Source organism: Hippoglossus stenolepis, chromosome 2, assembly GCF_022539355.2.
Source record: "Hippoglossus stenolepis isolate QCI-W04-F060 chromosome 2, HSTE1.2, whole genome shotgun sequence".
NCBI lineage: Eukaryota > Metazoa > Chordata > Actinopteri > Pleuronectiformes > Pleuronectidae > Hippoglossus > Hippoglossus stenolepis.
The window spans coordinates 5,030,930-5,050,622 of record NC_061484.1 but is presented as its reverse complement, the minus strand read 5'-3'; the positions used below and the strand labels follow the sequence as shown (position 1 = coordinate 5,050,622).

Here is a 19,693-nt window from a genome sequence, read left to right as displayed (position 1 = left end):
AGTTAGAAACATAAAAGGGATAAATGGTCGTCAGAGATGAAAAAAAACATAATCTGGACAAGCTTTTTATTCCCTTTAAACTGAAGTATCCAGTAGAATAACATCTAGAAATCAGTGATCTGTTTGTAAACATCCAGGGACTGAGGAGCTGTTTGAAAGTGATGTTACAGGAGGCTTTAAACAATGTATATGCTGTAATCTATTAAGGTTATTTACGTTTTTTTAACAGTTGTACAGTAGTTCATTCATTTGTCTGATGTGCTGAATATGTCCTGGCTGCACACACCCTGGTACCATCTTGTCTTGTGTGTAGACACCCTGCACCTTAGCATTTTAAATATTTGTTTCTGTTTTAATAAAAACCTAAGATCACCTCATTCCCTGGGTCTTTTGTCACCTACGCAATCCAACATTTTACAGAAATGTGAAGAAATTCGACACATTTGATCAGACGATGTCTTTGTATTAAATTGTTTTTATTTTCAAGAGCAATGTACAATTTGCAAACAAATGTAAACAGAGTTCTGCCAGATGCTTCTGGTAAGAATGAACTACAAAAGCGTGAGACAATAATATAAAACAAATAAATTAGCATCAACTTCCCTTCCAACATCTATCTAGATCCTAACTCCAACCAGTCTAGATATTATGGGAAAGCACTGCTGTGTGCTGACTGAATGAGACATGTCCATCCAGAAACCCCCATATTCATTCTGTCTTTGACAAAATGATCTATTTCTTCTACAAGCGATGATAAACATTTCAAACAAGCTGAAGCTCAGAATAAGGTCATCAGTGGCATCTTCAGAACACTGCCTCGAGTCATTCAAAACACTGCATTAATAAAACGAAGTTTAAACAAAACCAATAAATAGGGTTATCTGTGCTAAAACTCGATTCTTGAACAGCTATAACTCAGTAAAAAACACATAAAAGAAACTGATGCTCCTGACAAACTCGCTAAAATCTAAACAGAACATCCACTTTTAAAGAGGTAATAATATATGAAACCTAAGCTGAAGCGACTTCACAGAGACGCTCTGACACTGCAGTGACATCTCACACAGCCTGGCATCCTCTTGCCTGTTCACGTAACCCGAACTATTTCAAATAATGAAGGAACTTGGTCAAACCGTGTCCTCCCACAAGTTCATTATAAAGAAAGGGCACCAGAATAAAGTCTAACGTCTGAGATGTAGCCCCTACGATATGCTGTGAAATGGTACAAAAGACTGGAGTCGGCAGCAGAGCACACACTGTGTGCTGCCTTCCCTCTCAGAGGAGACAGATCTATGACGGTGCATGTTCAGAGAGAAGACTGACGGCAAACACGGGGGGTAGGCTGACAGGCATTTTGACAGCAATGGCTTATAGAGGGGGGGGGTGAAGAAAGCGTGGAAGCTCAGAGGGCAGGAGGGGAAAACAGCTAAACGCACAAAATCTCTATGGGATACATGTGATGGTGGACTGAGTAGACGAGGAGTTAAAGGATGTGGTGTGGGAGACTGTGGACCTGTGGTGGGTGAAGCAGAGGGATAAGCGAGACGTGGATGGGGCAGCCAGGATGACTGCAGGCTACCAAGTGGGTTTTGAGGAATTACATGCTGCTCCGCTCAGAGAGCGGCGGCCATCTCCACCCCTTTAGGGGGAGCGAGGAGACAGTAGGCGTGACCTTCATCTCTTCAGTCTTTCCGTACCCGCCTCTTTCTCACAGCTTGTTTGTGGCTCTCCTCGCCGACATCTTCACCCTCCTTCTGCTGGTGGAGAGAAAAAAGAAAGAAAAAGCTAAACGGATGAGACATTAACATCATCCTAGTTTTATCAATGGAAATTTGTATCGAGTCAAGCCTTATTTTGAAAAGACTGTACATGTCGAGTAGAGTGAAATGCATGATAAGTTACTGAAAATGAAAACAAGCTGCTCAGGGACTCGCTGCACTTTTCTCACTAGGACAAGGACACTGTCAGAGACGTGAAGCAGTCTAAACAGAAAGGAGGCGAGTGAGTGATCCTGTTCTGCATGTCGTCTGCAGGACAGTCCTCAATTAGACAATATCAGTGACTGTGTCTACGTGGACACCAATATTGATCATGTTGTTAACATGAGTTGCTGATAGAATATTCCATTCATATTCTTGTATATATGTTACAGAGTATTGCCCCAATAATGACTCGCGTCATAATGTCAGATGTTATTCCAGTTTTAAAGCCCCAACCGGAAATAGTTTCATGTACAATGCTACCATTTAGCATTTAGGGTATTTTCAATGCAAAGCTACAACTCCTTTTATTTTTCCATTTTGTTTACACTCAGGGAATGTGGTAACTGTTGTACTTGGCAGTGTCTTATTCAGACTATTGGCTTAATCATGTCAATTACAGAATATTGGTGTCCATGGAAACGTAGTCAATGACTGAATTCATTTATGTGACAAATGAGGTGCTAGTGAAGACATTATTAGATCTCTTGTCTAAACAATTGATATTAAAATATATGACACATTATTTGACATCTTAGCCACTAGGTGGGAGTACAAACAAGTTGTGAACAAAACAATATTATAGCACATTTTAAATTTATCTTGTTAAGAAAAGCAGACATGCAGCAACATTCGTTTAGTATGGAGTTTTTAGATCCTCGCGCCACCTCCTAATACAAGGAAACTTAATACAAAACATGATGTTCTGACCTTGAGCTTAAAACTTAAACACATCACCATGAATAAAACTGCGTGTGTTACTTCTGGAACAAACCAGCCACTCAGGCCCTGTTCAGACCTGGTAATTACATCCATCCTGAGAGATCCGATCACAAGTGGTCAGCGCCAAGTAGGACTGTTCACCACTGCTATTAAAATGTGTTTCCTGTGACCACTTCCTGTGACCACTTCTGATCAGAGCTCACTTCCCTGCTCTATATGTAAATAATCTTGAACATAATTTGTGTTAACAAAGGCAAGAAGACAAGTTGCTTTTACCCAGTCGGACTCTACAGATGTGGCCGATGTTTGTGTATGTGTGTCGCAGAGAGCGAGAGAAAGAGCAAGCAGAGTTGTAAAATTTATGAATGAAAGATTTTATCAATATAAAAATTGTGGTGGCTGCAAACAAATCAGTGTATTGACACTGTGAAGCACAACAAAAGTGTTTAAACTGTAACAGGTCAGAGGAGGTCAGCTGAGTGGGTGGTCCTTCATATGTGGCCCAGGATGCATTTGCATTCACACAGCGAAAAGAATGTGGCCAGATGCCTCCCAGACCACCTCTGAATGTGGTCAGTGATTGGATCAAAGACCCATTGAGGAAGCGTTCGTTTGAGTTCAGATCTGAAATTTGTGCTTAGCCAGATGAATAACGGATGATGTGCAACCTTTTCAAAATGAAAGAAATGTGGAATAAAAACAAAGTAGTATCAGTACATCCTGCTGTGCAGTTAACAACTTAAAGCAACACCAACCTTGTCTTCTAATGTTCTCTCTGGAGCTTGGCTTCCCTCTTCTCCATCCTCCTCCTCCTCCTCCTCCTCCTCCTCATCTTCATCATCATCCCCCTCTAGATTGTCCCCTCCTACATCTGCATCCTCCTCCTCCTCCTCTTCTTCTTCCTCCTCCTCCTCCTCCTCCTCTTCCTCCTCCTCTTCAGCCTCTTCTGTTGCTTTAGAGCAGAGTAAAGATCAAGACAATGAGGATCAAGAAATACGATCTAGAACAATGTAGCAGTCAAAGTAAAATCCTGTGGAAAGTACAGCAGCAGATGTCTGACCTGCAGCTGCTGCTCCTTCTGCAGCCTCGGCAGCTTTGTCTTCCTCATCTGCAGCTGCCTCCTCCTCTTCCTCCTCCTCTTCTACATCAGCCTGGGGCACATCCACCTTCTTGTACACGTAGTCATCCTCTGGTTTCTGGGACAGAGAGAGAGAATTTAGAGGCATTTCTGGTGAACTTGTGCATTACACAGATATATGATCAGAACTATACAATACATTATTTACACAGCAGGTTCATAGTACCTTTGGCCAGCAGAAGAGCACAGCCAGTCCTACTGGCAAGCCTACTGTCAGTATGTAGACCACCCAGAGCCACGGTCGCTCCTCTGCAGCCAACATCAGCTGGGCAAAAATCCCCGGCTGGTGAGATGGAGAGACAAGAGGCCAGAGAGCAAAGGCAGTGAGCACTTTCAGTTACAGTGACAGACAGCTTTGTGGGAAATGATATGAACACAGTGTGAAAGTTAAGTACGTGTACTGTTGCCCTAACAAAACAGCCCGCTGACCTCATTAGCACTAGCAACCAGTTTCTTCAGCCCCCAGCTGTCAGAGGCCCAGCGGTCGGCCACCTCCTTGTGAGAGGTGATAATGAAGTTGTCAAAGTAGATATCCGAGGTCATGGACCACAACTCCAAGCCCAGGGCATTGAAAGGTGCCATCCTGAACGGCAGCAGGTCTTCAAAATAGTCAGGGTTATCAATCTTACGTGGCTTCCACACTCCCTTGGGAGAAGAAAAAGAATTTCAAGCAAGAGGGTTAGGTGGAATGACAAGACCATGAGTTTTAGCACAAACATACAGCATGTTCATGTGATTATAATACATTATTACACTAACACATGACTGTTCATGTTAATTTTCATTAACCCAATAACCAAGATGCTGAGTAAAAACATATTCCAAAACCTAAGCATTGTTTAACTAGAATCACGCACTGGGGTTGTATGCCTCTGCCAACCAGTGCAGTTTCTGTGTACATATTTCTACATCCTTTTTTTAAACCCAGATTCATATAAAAGGTCACTGTAACCTTTACCTTTGACAAGTGAAACATAATCACTTATCTTTGAGTCCAAGTGACCACTGACCAAGAATTTCCCTTAAGCAGTCTTGAGATATCATGTTCAAGAAAAACATAAACATACTTTGTGAGGCCACTGTGACCTTGACCTCTTTGAAGGAATTCCCTCAAGACATTCTTGAGATATATAGCATTGACAGGAATGGGACGGATGGACAACCCAAAAACATGCCTCCAGCCACTGGCTGTCGCCAGCTCGGAGGCATAAAAACCCGGAACAGTAAATGTCAGATCAGTTATCACCGTCTATGTTTGATTTTATGGATCCATACAGAAATTTTAAGAAGTCAAAAGCAGCCATTACCTGATAGTTGGAGTTGTCCACTAGTGGGGCTTTCCACTTGCCCTTGTATTGAGGGTTGTTGATCATGGGGCGCTTCCATTCGCCACAGCCAGGGGCAGTCTCACAGGCTGGATTAGGAATCTGTGGTGCCTCCCACTCTCCATCCATCTCCTCATCCCTACACACAGCCAGAGGAGGACACAATTCAAAGGCTTGTTGTGGGTTTGTTTTTGTGTAACTTTTGTGAATGAGCATAGTTACCAGTCTTCGGGTTTCTCAGCATTTGGGTCAGGAACAAACTCTGCTTCATCGTCCAGCCAACCCTCCGGCTTCAAAGCATCAGGGTCATCAATCTTAGCAGGTGCATCCTCATCCCTGAGACAAACACATCAATGTTTTTATCCCCACTAACATCACCTCTACACTTAAACATGTTAAATCTGTCTATGAGAGCGGGGGGTGGCAGTCACCAGTCATCAGGCTTGACAGCCTCAGGGTCGGGGAGCTTGGTCCTCTCGTCCCAGTCGTCGGGCTTGGAGTCATTTGGGTCATCTATCTCCTTGGGAGGGTTGACTGGAGGCACCACATCGTGCAGCAGGTTCCCACGGCTCACACTGGACTGATCGATGAGCATCTCATAGCTGTTGTCTGGGTTCAGGACTAACAATGTGGGGAGAAAACCCTCAGCATTTGAGAATATGTGAAAACAATAATAAAAGCACAGAAAACATGCAGCAACGCAGGTAAGATTGACATTTTTTTATGGAGGTACATGGGCTCTGCATAGCACAAACACAACAGATAAATACACAGACACTTCCAATAAGCTTCATACCCAATGTATAGAGGTGAGTCTTCTTGTCTGTGTAGAACTTCTTGAGGTCCACGTCAGCCCTCTTAGCGTGCTTCTCCTCCAAATCTTTGGTCAGAGGATTCTGGTGGCGGAAGATTAAGTGCAGCTTGTAGTCCTCGCCACATTTGTCGGGTCCGAACATAATGGTGTAGGGTGTATGGTCATGGAACTCCTCCTACAGAGCAAATCATACAAGATTTCAATTTAATCAAGAAATCGTGAGTATTTTGTCGAAATCCAGACAGATTTTACTCAGAAAGTAAAGCAAAATAAAATATGTATACTAACCAGATTGAAATCACCAGCATCTGAGAGCAGTTTGATGTATGCTCCACCACAATCGATACCATTCTGGAAATTCACCTCATACCTACAAACAGAACACAACAAAAAAATTCAACAAGTCATGTTCATCAAGTGCTTCAGTTTTGTTACTTGTTAAGTGCAAATTACAGATTTCAAATAGATACTTGTATATCCACTGACCACTGCACCTCCAGGAAAAAGTCCACTGGCTAGACACTGGACGCAGATTGTATGTATGTGAATGCACGTTTGAACTCACTGTATGACCAGAGGCTCATCCTGGAAGACGAAGGGTTTGTCCAGCAATGCAGAAATCGCGTGGTGTTTGGCGCGGGACTTGAGCACCAGGCCCTGGTCTCCAGGAACCTTGTTCTCCTTCAGCTGCTCCACAGCCCACTTCCCTACAGCAGAGAGGAGCGGGTCGGACAGTCAGGCTTTTTATTTACATGGCCACAGCTATCATGACAGTGGGTTATGATAATATTCTACTACTACTTTATTTCAACTACTATGTATGGTTGCACACGCTCTGCTTGAAATAGCTTTATTGTAGTCAACAGAACATCACAAATACTTTTAGAATCTCCAGCAGAGGTGTTGTGATCTCATGTGACAGTAATTGTGTTGCTCAGTGAAGTGTTGTTATAAGTAAAGTCCAAAACTATAAAAAATAACACCCATGCAGTGTTTCCCCTACATGCATTTAGCGAGCTGAATTATGACCTTTTTTTTTTTTAACAACAATGATCATAACAACAAGTAACGAGGAGTGACGCGATAATTTCCATATCGAGTTATCGTATGATATATAAACATTAACTCAATAATTTGGCTGACCTGGATAATTTGGCATTGTGTTTACATGCGCGTCTATTTACATAAGAATGTCACCAACATTTAGCGAGTTGCACCGCTTCTCTGTGTCTGAGAGTGAGGCAGAGTTTACACTCACACACCCACAAACATGCCCTGGGCTGGCCCTGCCCACACTCACTCACACAGAGCGAAACACACAGTGAAACAGTCGGAGGTGTAGTAAAAACATTGTGGGTTTACGCTGGGTGAGAGAGGAGAACCCATTAATGGGGATCTAGGTATGGCAACATCATATTGGGGGCAGCACAGGATGCTAGGAACGCACATGTTAAGGAACGTTAACATGTGCGTATCGTTTGCATGTCACGTCATGTTAATGATATCATGTCCCTGTGTGTATCAGTTAACCTTGTCAGAGTGGGCATCCAGTTTCCAGTTTGTGAGCAGAGAACAGAGAAGCTGAGGTGTCACACACTCAAAAGGAGATGGGGAGGGGGGAAGGCTGAGAAAGGGGTAGCCGGTGAATCTATCAAATAGTGCACCTTTAACTTTGTACGGTACTAATGCAATCAGTAAAATCAGTCCCGCTGCAAAATGCTACCAAATTAACAACAATTCATTAATAATACTATGAATGTAGCTTCAAAGACATATTGTTAAATCTTTTCGTAAGATCGTTAAGAATAATATAAAACCAGACAGTAGCTGAAGCAGAGAGGAGCCTCTCCAGGCTGAAGCTCATCAAGTCCAACCTGAGGTCAACCATGTCACAGGAACGCCTCAGTGGACTTTCTCTGATAAGTATTAACCAGGCAGTTGCTGGGCAGAATGATGTGATTGATGACTTTGCATCAAGGAAGTATAGAAAGGTCAGGATTTAGCAGTTATGCAATCTAGTTGCATATAAGGGTGCAATAGTGTGTTGTTCTATTTGTGTATGTGTGATACACAAGGATTTGTGCAATTTAGTTTTATTTGTGTGTTCTTTGCTGGCAATATGTTGTAATGTATAGGTAATAATTTGATTCTCTACTTCTTTTGTATCTATTCACTATATTTCCTGTTATTTCACTTAATCTTTGGTATTAATGATTGTTGTGACTGTACATAGTTTTGAAAGTAAATAATTTCATATTTCTATAATTTTATATTTCTGTAATTGTATAGACATGAGATGTGATCGTATGGTAGGTAGAGAATATCTACAAACCGTCATATTTGGCCGTTTCTTCATCTGCATCCCCCTTCACCATCTTTGACAGCTGCCATCTGTGAAGATCAACATCACAAAACACTTTCATACAAGTGAAAGTAGAACACACAAACAAACTTAGAGCACTAATTCTTTAAGTTGATCCTGGTCACTCCAATGAAAATGTCCCAAAAAATTTAGCAGCGTGTGGCAGTAAAATTCTTAAGCAATACCTTCCCAGCAATCCGTCATCAAACGTTTCTGCAAAGTACACATCTCCCGTGGGAACAGGAGTCACATATTTTACCTGGGGAACAAAAAACCCACAATAGTTAAATATTGTCATACAGGAAACAATTTCCCCCAATTACCAAGCTTTCCAACTATCTCCAAGGTTTCATTTACTGAAATCTACTTTTTTTAAATTGCGCTTATGACCTTTGGTTGACTGATGATCAATTCCTAACCTGGAAAGAGACATTTTCATCCATTTCAGCCTTCCCACTTGCTGTGTCCTTGCCATCGGTTTCATCAGACAACTCCTCATCCATCACCATTGCCGCCTCCTCTTCTTCTTCTTCTTCTTCTGCCATCAGAACCTTTAATTCCTCGTCAAGGCCCATATCTTCATCGACGTCTGCTACGTCAGCCTCTGACAGCTCCTCCTGGGCCACAACCATGGCCACAGCCAGGGAGGACAGGAGCAGCAAATGCCACATCCAACCCCTGTCTAACTTCATCTGTTGAGGGGGAGCAAACATCAGAGTGTGAGATTAGGAGTGAGGAGCATGGTGTGAACAACAGACTGAGGAGAGAGCAGGGAGGGCATGAATGATAAAAATAGAGAATATAAGTGGTAGCGATGAGAGGGTGAGGGGTAGAGATGAGGTCACATGAACACGAACACAGTGACATTTAATGTGGGGGGCTTCTTTATCTCACATTCCTAATACCCTTTCCTTTAAATTTACCTCTTCTCTGTGGTGATGAATTTCCACCAATTAAAATACAAAGAGCAGACTCCTTCTGGCAATGACATCTGTGTGGTCAAATATAACAAACAACTAGCGTCTTTGAAATTACGTTTTTTTCTCCACTTCATTGCAAATCCTAAATAATCCTAAATTGTAGCAGTTTGTACATGCATGCGATTACAAACACACACTTGTCTGTGTACTAATACCCCTTTTAACACCTAAAAACATCCTGCTGACATTTAAGTGATCCGTTCAACCAAACAACAGGTTCAATGACCTCCTATTGATCAGGCCACAGCTGCTCACTCTTGTTGTGAGCAGCAGGAAATGAAAAGCATCACCGCAGACAGCCCAGCAGCACACTTTCCTTAATTCCTAATTAGCTTTAATTCCCACACTGGCGTTGTCCTATTTGCCAACATCAGGGCTCAGGAGGATCAAAAGGATTCATTGCAGAAATCTTGGCCACATCATATGCAAGAAGAGGTGGATGAAAAAAAAATGGATTTAGATGTGAGAATATACAAAAACATGCATACACTCAGAAGTCTGATGCAGTTCAATCAACCTAATTTCTCAGATATAGATAAAGAAAAATGGGTTGAGGCGGTGATTCTCAACAAGCAACATTAGTAGTTTAAACCAGATCTGTGTCTTTCTATTCTAACCATTACATTTTATTGCTGCCATAAAAGAGACAACCGCTCTCTGGCATATCTCAGCTACTTTGACCTATACTTCATAGACGTAATCATGGTTTTTCAATGTGCACAACATGATGACCTCAAAAGTGAAATTAACCCTTTTGAGGCAAATCCTTTCCTGGCTGAAAACCCTAAACCCCACAGCCTTCTCCTTCCACATGCCATGGTCATAAAGAATGGCATGAAGAGTGACCTGGGCCAAGGGTTAAAACTTAAGGTTAATAACAATTTCTGATACAACTAATGCAAATTGTACACATGCAGACAACAGAAATGTGAAGCTCATACACTCCCAGCATTCAGACAAGACACGTCTGCTATCCTTGATTAAATCAAATTGAACTGATGTCAGATGTCAATAGAAATGAATTTAGTCGTTTCAACTGGTACTTATAAACAGTCCCCAACCCCACATGCATCATAACCAGCCAAGTGTGAGCCAAGAAGCTTACTTGTTTATGTATCTACACTGTGAACTATTAAAGACAAGCAGGTCCCATCCCCCCTGCTTATCTCAAAGGAACAGATTCTGAGTCTGGACGGCAGCTACACCAGTTAATTCTGTTTCCCATTAAGCGCCAGTCCTCCCAACTCACAGAGTTGTGCTGTGCTGCGGCAGCGTCCCTTCCCAGCCTCTGGTTGAGGGACAACGTTGCCACAAAGCTCTTATTTCATTATCATAACCAGATAAGAATAACGTGACGCTGAAAATATCTGAGAACTACAGTGAGAGGGTCAGAGGACGGGGCTGTGGAGCCAACATGGCTGCCATCGAACACGTCAACGTCCAAACACTTTTGGATAAGTGGCTCAGACTGCAGCACCTGCTCTGCTAGCTGATGCTAGCTAACTGCACGGCTCGCCAATCACAATCAACAGCAAACGTTAGCATAACAGTAGCTTAGCTAGCTGGATGTCGGGTTGAAACAAATAGCCTAATAGCTGAACGTGCTTTGGTGGTACATAATAAAAACAGAAACTGAGAAAAATGTTTTCCGTAGTGTCTGACCGAAACGTTTTATGAGACCACAGGAATGAGTGGATAGCAACCGTTAGCTCGCTACATTAGCAGTGATGTCGCACGGGTCGGGATGAGAGAATGAATGAACACACATACAAACCTTGAGCCTTCTTGTAACTCGCGGAGGAAAATGTCCTGATAAGCGGTGTTTTCTCGGGGGACGTGTCTTGTGCGTTTGCTCCGCTCAAATACAACCAGAGCCCCGATGTGCGGCGCGGAATCACACGGTAGCTCGCTGGAGAAACTGGACCCACAGTGACAGCTCGGCCCGGAGGACGGTTGACAAGTGCGAGGCTCGGCTGGTGCGCATGCGCACTGTAGCAGATGGAGAGCGTGACTGATGCATTCACGTGCCCCCGTTATAGTAACCAATAGTAAGTGGGGGTGAGCTGAGCTGGTGATCACAACTGACAGAGATTTGTATGAGGCATTTTGGTAATGTTATACTATATTATGTGTATTTAAAAGTCTCATTCATACGTCCTGTATAAGATAAGATAAGATAAGATGAGTTGTAGTTGAGTTAAGATAAACTCGAGATAAACTTTATTGATCCCACACCGGGGGATGTCCCTTGTTACAGCAGCAGAATGAGGTAGACAAGAGAACACCCGTAAAAGAAAACAACCTGCAATAATAAAGTAAATTTAAAAATGTAATAAAGATAATATTCACCTTTCACTACAGACAGAAATATTAATTGTAGCGGAAAAATTACTGCATAAATCCGTTCTGTCCATTATTTTATACTGAAACAAGCATTATAATGAGTGATGTGCGTTCACATGTTTAGAAATCCTGTAAAAACATTTTTTTTACAACCATAAAAGATACAAATTACAGCTTTACGATGAGTCATTGAATGCACCGGAAACTCACGGTGTACAGCCGTACACCGTGAGTTTCCGGTGAATTTCAAAAGTAGAATTTCAAAGTAAAAGCTTATTATCAGTAAATACTACAGTAATAGTATAATAATAACAACAACAATAATAATCTGCACGTTAAGAACGTAACCTGGCTCATACTGAATATACACACGCAGGTTAACTCAACAGTAATTCACCACAGTTGAAAACGAGTCCAATGAAACAAAACAACTCAGAATTAGTTTCCCGTCACAAATGACCAGTGGGGTTTTTGATGGACTTCGGGACAAGAGAAACAGCAGTACAGAAATAAAAACGCATTTTCCAGGTTTTATTATCTCTTTAGTACACAATCATTTCCATGCTTTTACTTTACCGCGGTCATGTGGTCCGTCGTTGTGCGTCTATTTGTGGTTTTACGGTAGAGGCGTTCAGAGGGTAAAAATAGGCCGAAAACAAACGTCACTTATTTTGGACATTTGATAACATAAGTAAAAAAGATTTTTCTTTCCAACCAAAACATTGACAAGTATAATTAAATGTGATGTTACATTCATGTTTTAACAAAAATGTGGTAAAACCAGGCTTGCTCTTATTTAATATTATAATAAATTATTTTAAGGTGACAAATAATTTTGACCTCACTCTCGTTCACAGTAGTAGTTCCCACTACCTGCCTGCCAAGTTTCAGAAGTTTTTGTCTGCAGAAATCTTGAGAAACCTAGAGGTAAAGTCAGCTCAATTTGTTTTATAGCACTCATTACTTGCTCTTATTAAATATTATTTCTAAAGAAACATTAAGAGGTGACAATTAATGTTCATCTAATTTGCTGCAGAAAATTAAAGGGGAAAGTCGGCTCTATTTTCATTTTAGCACTAATAACTTGCTCCTATTAAATATATATATATTTTTCAAATACTTAGGAGGGGACAGCGATTTTCCTCTTCACTCTCATTCATGGTGACTCCCACTGTCTGTTTGTCAAGTTTCCAAAGACTTTACTCTGGAAAGTTTAGAAAATTAAAGGGTAGGTCGGCTCAATTTTCATTATGGCTTTGATAGCTTGCTTCTATTAATTTATCATTTTTAAAAATCCTTAAGAGATGACAAAGATATTTCACCTCCCTATTGTTCAAGATGACCTCCACCATCTGCATGTTTAAGTTTCAAGAGATTTTACGGTAGAAATTTGAGAATTTGAGAAATTGAAAGGGAAAGTCAGCCCAGTTTTCACTATGGCATTCATAAATCTAATGAAATCTAATCTCTCTTCCACTCTTTGTGGGAAAGCTCCTGGTCAGATATTTACTTGAGTCCTAAAAAACCTTGAAAATAACTCAAATGTCACCTGGACTAATTCTAACCCTTGTGTTAATTATTGCCAAGCATGATCAAATACAATAAATGAAACAGATTCAGTGTGACAGCTGTTGCCTGTGGTACCATGCAGAGTGTCAGGAGATGGACCCTGCAGAGGGTTGGAATGTTTTTTACAGTAGCCCAAACTGGACAAACTAAACACCTTTTGAGTTTTTATGACAACTGAAGTCTACAACAGGTTTCAAGTTTTAGGGTCTTATTCAGAATCTTCTGAAGCAACACCATGAACAAGAGAGAGGTGAAAAGTCTTCATCACCTTTAAAGATTAGTTATGGATGCCATAATGAAAATTGAGACGACTCTCTTTTTAATTTGTTTAAGTTTCTACCGTAACATCTCTTGAAACTTGACACACAGACAGTGGGGGTCACCATGAACAAGAAAGATTGTAGTTTAGTGGTTTATTGTGACCACCATATTTAAATAATATTAAATATGAGAAAATTATGAATTTCATAATACGAATGCAGCCGACTTGTCCTTTATTAGTTAAAAAAAAAACACACAAATAATAATCCAAACCCAAAATCATTTTTACTTATTAAATAAAGCGTCAATGATAGGTGACATTAAACATTCAACGTGTTTTCGGCCTTTTTTCCACTTTCTTCCCGCCTGTACCGTAACACCACGAATAGACGAGCATCACTTTGCAAACGGCGGCTGGCGTTACCGGCTTTTGCACTTCCGGGTTAGAGTTGAGAAAACATTGATGGCTGCTCCATGCTTGTTGGAGCCATAGACAGGTTGAAGCAGTGCTGTGGCGAATAAGATTGTTTGAATACAGGTCGAGCCACTGCAGTCAGGATGAAGGACACACCTCTGTCCAACTGTGAGCGGGACTTCCTGCTGAAAGCCATCCAGGAGAAGAAGGTGAGCAGTTTTCACTACGTCTCTTCTCACTGGTCCTGTTTACTACAAACTGAACCAGTTGACTTGTGCACGCCATACATTTACTTCTTTGAATCTACAAAAGTCAGTTTTCTTCCACAAATACACTTAATTAGAAACTGTTGACTATTTTTATTCTATTCTCAATAAAGTTTAGTCTCATCTTATCGCTCTGATCTTATTATCTTGAGGATAGCAAAGACATTAATTCTAAGAAGATGTTTGTGTTTTAATCACTCAGATGCACACAGCCACCAGATTTGTACTATAGCTTTGAGAAAACTCAGCTAATAAAGTTTTATATTCACCTGGGAATGTGATACAATGAAATTCTCTTGCTCTTGCACAGAGACAGAGGATTGTTGCTGTTCACACTGAAGAACAACAGGCTCAGGCGACAGAAGGACTGTGTTTAATACTTGAGAAATTAAAAAACTCTTAAAAGCTATAAATGCAACTTGTCTTTACTATGCAGATATGAACTCTGTGTGCACAACTTATTTATCTTGTGCACAAAAGATAGTAACTTGTTCCCATAGGATAACAACTTTGCGCACATGATTAAAGAAAACAACACAACTTTTGAGAAGCCCCAGTTGTCATTGACCCATACTCTCATAGTGTGTATACTTTCATGGTGTTGGTCATTAGTGGATCCAGTAAACTGTATACTCTCTCACTTTTTTCTCACATGCTATTGTACAGTACAGTTCAGACTATCTACCACAATAACATGTAGTGTTTATTTTGTACCATTCTTTCTATTGTTCTCTATTCTGTTCTTTTTTATGTAAGTACACTGAGAGCAATGTAAAACCAGAGACAGAGTCCTTGTATGTGCAAACAATCTTGGGCAATAAAGCTGATTCTGATGTCCCGTGCTTCATTTAGTGCCTCTTCTCTGCATTGTTCTCAGACTTTGAGTCATGTTGGGGGAAGACTTGTCAATCTCACTTACAAAGTGATAGTCTTTTTTTTTCTTTTTCTATACCACTGAACTTGTCCTGTTGTCTCTCTGCAGCGCCTGGATGGAAGACAGACCTACGACTACAGAAAGATAAAGATCACGTTTGGCACAGACTATGGATGCTGCTTTGTGGATCTGGGGAAAACCAGGTACATAGGATCACATCTTTTAAACGATTTTTGTTAAAGGTCGAACTTTCATGGGTTTCAAAATGAACAATCTCCATTTCCAATTCATATAGAGACTTCAGTCTTTATTAAAAACACTGTATTATATCTATATAACATAATGTGATGGTGGAGTATCAATGTGCTACACAGGGTCATGGGTCAGGTGTCCTGTGAGCTGGTGGCTCCAAAGGAGAATCGACCAAATGAGGGAATCATGTTCTTCAACATCGAGCTGTCACCCATGGCCTCACCAGCATTTGAACAGGGCAGGTTAGGAAAAACTACAGAGATTGTGTTTGTACTTTTGTACACTTCATGCTGTATAGGACTTGTACTGTCAGATGGAGCTGTTACTGCAGGAAGTGCCCATCACGTGTGTTTTTTCTTTCCCTCCAGACAGTCAGAGTTATCGGTGAAGCTGAACAGACAGCTGGAGAGATGCCTGAGGAACTCCAAGTGCATTGATACTGAGTCCCTGTGTGTGGTGTCTGGAGAAAAGGTAAAACACACACAGACACACAGTATGTTACATTTTAAGGAAATACATTATAACATCCAGCCTAAACCAGATAGAGTGATCAACCGTTCATATGGATCAAAAAGCTTGGGACAGAATCGTTCCTATACAAATACCGTTTAACTAATTCGGCTCTGTCAGTGACTCACTGCTCCTCTCTGTGTCTGTGACAACCAAGTCGAGCCAAACCGAGCGCGCCCCTCCATCTCCTCTGGCTCTCCATACTTTGTCCAAGTTTACATTCTGTTGTTTTCACCCAGTCTGAGTTAACACATATGTTCGATGACATTGTTTATGGTAGTGAGTTTGTGTTTCGGTGTGTGTGTGTGTGTGCGTCAGTGAAAGAGAGCGACTGGAATCAGGACGAGTGTGTGTGCATACGTGAGTGTGCTATGTGATATATCCCATATATTCAAAACTGCCGTTATCTTTCCCTCAAATCCTGGGATTATCATTCAGAAGCTCCACAATTTGGTTATAGTAATCAACTGCTTATAGTCATGAATTTGGCCCGGGACAAACGTGATAACAACAAATACTTTTCCATTCAATCTTTTTGTCAACACATGCACACAAACAAAACAAGAGAGATGTGGTGATGATTTTGTGTGTGTGTGTGTGTGTGTGTGTGTGTGTGTGTGTGTGTGTGTGTGTGTGTGTGTGTGTGTGTGTGTGTGTGTGTGTGTGAGATTAGGTGTGGCAGATCCGAGTGGACGTTCACCTGTTGAATCATGATGGGAACCTGATGGACGCTGCCAGCATTGCAGCCATCAGCGCTCTGAGCCACTTCAGACGCCCTGATGTCAGCATCCAGGGAGATGAAGTCACAGTGGTGAGTCAGCAGCAGCAGCAGACAGTGTCCCTACTTTCCTTCCCCAAACTGCTCTGTCATGTGATGTACTGACGGTACTTACAGTGGTACCACAGATAACCAGTGATCAATCATGAACTCTGCTTGTTTACACATCTTTTTATGGCCAAAACAAACAAACAACACAAACAGATTTAACGTGAGAACAGTTTTCTTTTCACAGACATCTTGTGTCCTTCTCTGACCTTGTTGTAATTTTTGTATTTGTTCTGTATTGTGCTCCATCAGTACAGTCAAGAGGAGAGAGACCCTATTCCTCTGAGTATCTACCACATGCCCATAAGTGTCAGCTTCTCCTTCTTCCAGCAAGGGTGAGGTGCTTCAGACAATTTAAATTCCACACTGTTCAGTGATATCATCAAGAATAATATCTCCAAGTTCAAATTGAAATGAAGTAAAAAATAAAGTGTATTCTCCTGCGCTATTTCATCATAAGTGCTCTACATTCTCACTCACCGCCCCTCCGGAGAATGACGGAGTTCAGTGCAGGTCATAAATCGGCTATATGGAGCTAACTGGTCACTGCTTCCTCAAAATGCAATTAGTGCAACTACAGCCATTTCCACCAGATCCTCGTATATTGAATGGAGTAATTTCCACTGGGACATTCTCCCTCCTCACTTTTATCTCTTAAAATATTTTTCTGACTGTCGAGATGAGTGAAAGATCTGTGTTGCTCCACTGTTGTGTCCTGCAGTTAACACCATGTGCTTAAAGTAATATGTGTCGTTCAGCTAGCAGCAGTAAGTGGGTCTTTGAGAATACTTACAGGCAACTTTACTTTTATTGGTGGATGATGTTGGGGTGTATGATGCCTAAATATTAATACCTGCAGACACAACACAGACCTGAAAATGCTTGCTGCATTCTTAGAAAAATATAACCGTCGTTTAAAAATTTAAATGATGATTTAATTCTACAGAACATACTTGCTGGTGGACCCCTGTGAGCGAGAGGAGCGGGTGATGGATGGCTTGCTGATGATCGCTATGAACAAACACAGAGAAATCTGCTCCATCCAGTCCAGCGGGGGCATCATGCTGCTAAAGGACCAGGTGAACAGACTCTGAATATTAGTATTGTGTTGTCATCATAGAAGCTGAAGTCAAGAAGATCCTATGTGTTCGAGGGGAGTTTTACTAACTCCTATAATTCCAGGAAAAGCAGCTCTCCAACACACACTTCATGCCATGTCAATATTTGTATTTGGTGTTAAAGGTTATGAGATGCAGTAAAATCGCCAGCGTCAAAGTGTCTGAAATCACAGAGCTCATCGGCAAAGCCCTGGAGAATGACAAGAAAGCCAGGTGAGCAGTAGCATCACCTCTCTGACTAAAGAATGAAACGCTGGACACTCCAGATAATAACTCTGAATTTTAAACATTTCTAGGAAGGCGGGTGGTAGGTGTGGTTATGCAGAGTCTATTCCTCTGGAGCGAATCACAGCTTTGAAAATGGACGAGACTCCGATGGAAATGATGGACGTGACAGAGAGGGCCAATGACATCGTCCAGAAAGCCGAGGTCCCACCTCAGATGTATCCTAAACTGAGTCTGAATATCAACTGAAGTATATCAAGCACGGAAATGTGTCATTATTCTTTTCCCCCCTGATACTTTGCCTGAATCCACTGCTGCTCCTTAACCACACGTACCAGGGTACCATCCCCGGTTGTGCCCGTCCCAGGTGTGGGGCAGGTGGGGCAGGGGCTGCAGAACACCTGGGGCCTAGAGGAGGAGGAGGAGGAGGAGGAGGAGGAAGAGGAGGAAGAGGAGGAGGAGGAGGAGGAGAGGAGGAGGAGGAGAAAATGGGGGAAGTGACAACAGTGGTGAAGAACAGGAGGGAAGGGTATCACAGATGGAAGAGGAAAAGTATGAAAAAGAAGAGCGCAAAGGAGGTAATTATTTTTTAAATCAGATTTTCATGTAAACATAGATAAACAAGAAAAGAACATTTACGCTCACAAAAGTTAAGAAAGCAAAGCAAAACTTATAGAAATGTTTCAAAAACAAGTGTCTCCCAAACATATTTAAATATTATGTATGTTAGCTAATAATAAATAATTATTCGGTATGTTTTGTTTTCATGAACATGAAAACATAAGTTGTGAATTCGTTATATCTTATAGGAGATGTGGTTGAAATATCTGACAGCGAAGAGGAGGAAGTGGTCATACTTCATCCAGAGAAACCTGACAAAGCTCCTAAGTAAGTCAAGCAACCTATACTGTATATATTTAAACACTGTATTTGGTTACTAAGAAAGGTCACATGTTTTTTTTTCCAGAAAAACCGAATCCAGTTTGCACCAGAAGGGGGCAGCATCAACCAAGAAAAGACAAAAATAATGAATTAAGGAGCCATTTGTGCTCATTGTACTCATGTGTTCATGTGCAGCAGTGACTCTGCAATACGGAGGCTGAGACGGCTCACACAACTACATCACTGGGAAAACAGATGTTGACAATGAAACCAGTTACTTCCTGCGGTCAAGTCATGGATGTATGGGTCAAGTGAGCTGTCATTATGGTATTCACAACTGACGGCTCTCTTGACTGTAGTAAGGAACTCTTTCATGTTTACTGATAATACGCTGGTGTGAGACGTCTCGGCCACCGTACTGCAGCACCTCCTCATGATGAAGACCATCCTGGTTTGAAATGATCCGTCTGCTGTAACAGAGAACTGGACTCAAATACATATACATCACAATGTTGGATTGTTAACATGAGAACAAGTTAACTTCTGTTTGAAGCCGTTTGGTTCAAAAGCAGATTTCCTTTACAAAAAACACTTACGATTTCTTACTCCTTTTTTTTAAACTCATGAAACCATGTAAAAAGTTATATTTCAAATAGGGATAATTAAAGAAAATACTCTCCACTTTGATGTGTTGTAACTTTTCTGTAGCATTTGTTAAGTGGTGTATTTGGTAAGAAAAATATTGTCTGAGGTTCGGATTGGGAATCGAGAGAAAAAAGAAAATAAATAAATCTTGTTTTTTGTAAGAGTTTTGATTTTGCTCTCTTCTTT

General features: G+C 41.3%; 2 protein-coding genes across 5 annotated transcripts; one reads left to right on the top strand and one right to left on the bottom strand.

Annotated features, from left to right (window-relative positions):
• Nucleotides 1–459: 459 nt before the first annotated feature.
• Nucleotides 460–11,298, bottom strand: clgn (calmegin). Of its 2 annotated transcripts, none has more exons than XM_035174566.2 (15): nucleotides 11,096–11,298; nucleotides 8,761–9,033; nucleotides 8,527–8,600; nucleotides 8,312–8,370; nucleotides 6,545–6,686; nucleotides 6,268–6,349; nucleotides 5,962–6,154; nucleotides 5,597–5,786; nucleotides 5,388–5,501; nucleotides 5,148–5,304; nucleotides 4,270–4,485; nucleotides 4,007–4,123; nucleotides 3,763–3,898; nucleotides 3,458–3,654; nucleotides 460–1,757 (listed from the first exon to the last, which is right to left on the bottom strand). In XM_035174566.2, the coding sequence occupies exons 2-15, from the start codon at nucleotides 9,031–9,033 to the stop codon at nucleotides 1,683–1,685; spliced, it is 2,025 nt and encodes a 674-aa protein (XP_035030457.2). In that variant the 5' UTR covers nucleotides 11,096–11,298; the 3' UTR covers nucleotides 460–1,682. The 2 variants fall into 2 exon arrangements, with proteins under 2 accessions (XP_035030457.2, XP_035030466.2); XM_035174575.2 differs by having other exon boundaries at nucleotides 460–1,754.
• A 2,625-nt stretch (nucleotides 11,299–13,923) lies between these two features.
• On the top strand, nucleotides 13,924–19,670 carry exosc9 (exosome component 9). 3 transcript variants are annotated; one of them, XM_047342078.1, is made up of 13 exons: nucleotides 13,924–14,118; nucleotides 15,158–15,252; nucleotides 15,424–15,543; nucleotides 15,670–15,772; nucleotides 16,485–16,622; nucleotides 16,890–16,972; nucleotides 17,584–17,716; nucleotides 17,880–17,968; nucleotides 18,052–18,198; nucleotides 18,319–18,444; nucleotides 18,476–18,558; nucleotides 18,793–18,868; nucleotides 18,948–19,670. In XM_047342078.1, exons 1-13 carry the CDS (start codon nucleotides 14,053–14,055, stop codon nucleotides 19,006–19,008), a joined length of 1,320 nt encoding a protein of 439 aa, XP_047198034.1. In that variant the 5' UTR covers nucleotides 13,924–14,052; the 3' UTR covers nucleotides 19,009–19,670. The 3 variants fall into 3 exon arrangements, 2 of the variants coding, with proteins under 2 accessions (XP_047198034.1, XP_047198028.1); XM_047342072.1 differs by lacking the exons at nucleotides 18,476–18,558; nucleotides 18,948–19,670 and having other exon boundaries at nucleotides 18,319–18,456; nucleotides 18,788–18,872; XR_007034709.1 differs by lacking the exon at nucleotides 18,948–19,670 and having other exon boundaries at nucleotides 13,925–14,118; nucleotides 18,319–18,558; nucleotides 18,790–18,868.
• The last annotated feature ends 23 nt before the right edge of the window (nucleotides 19,671–19,693 follow it).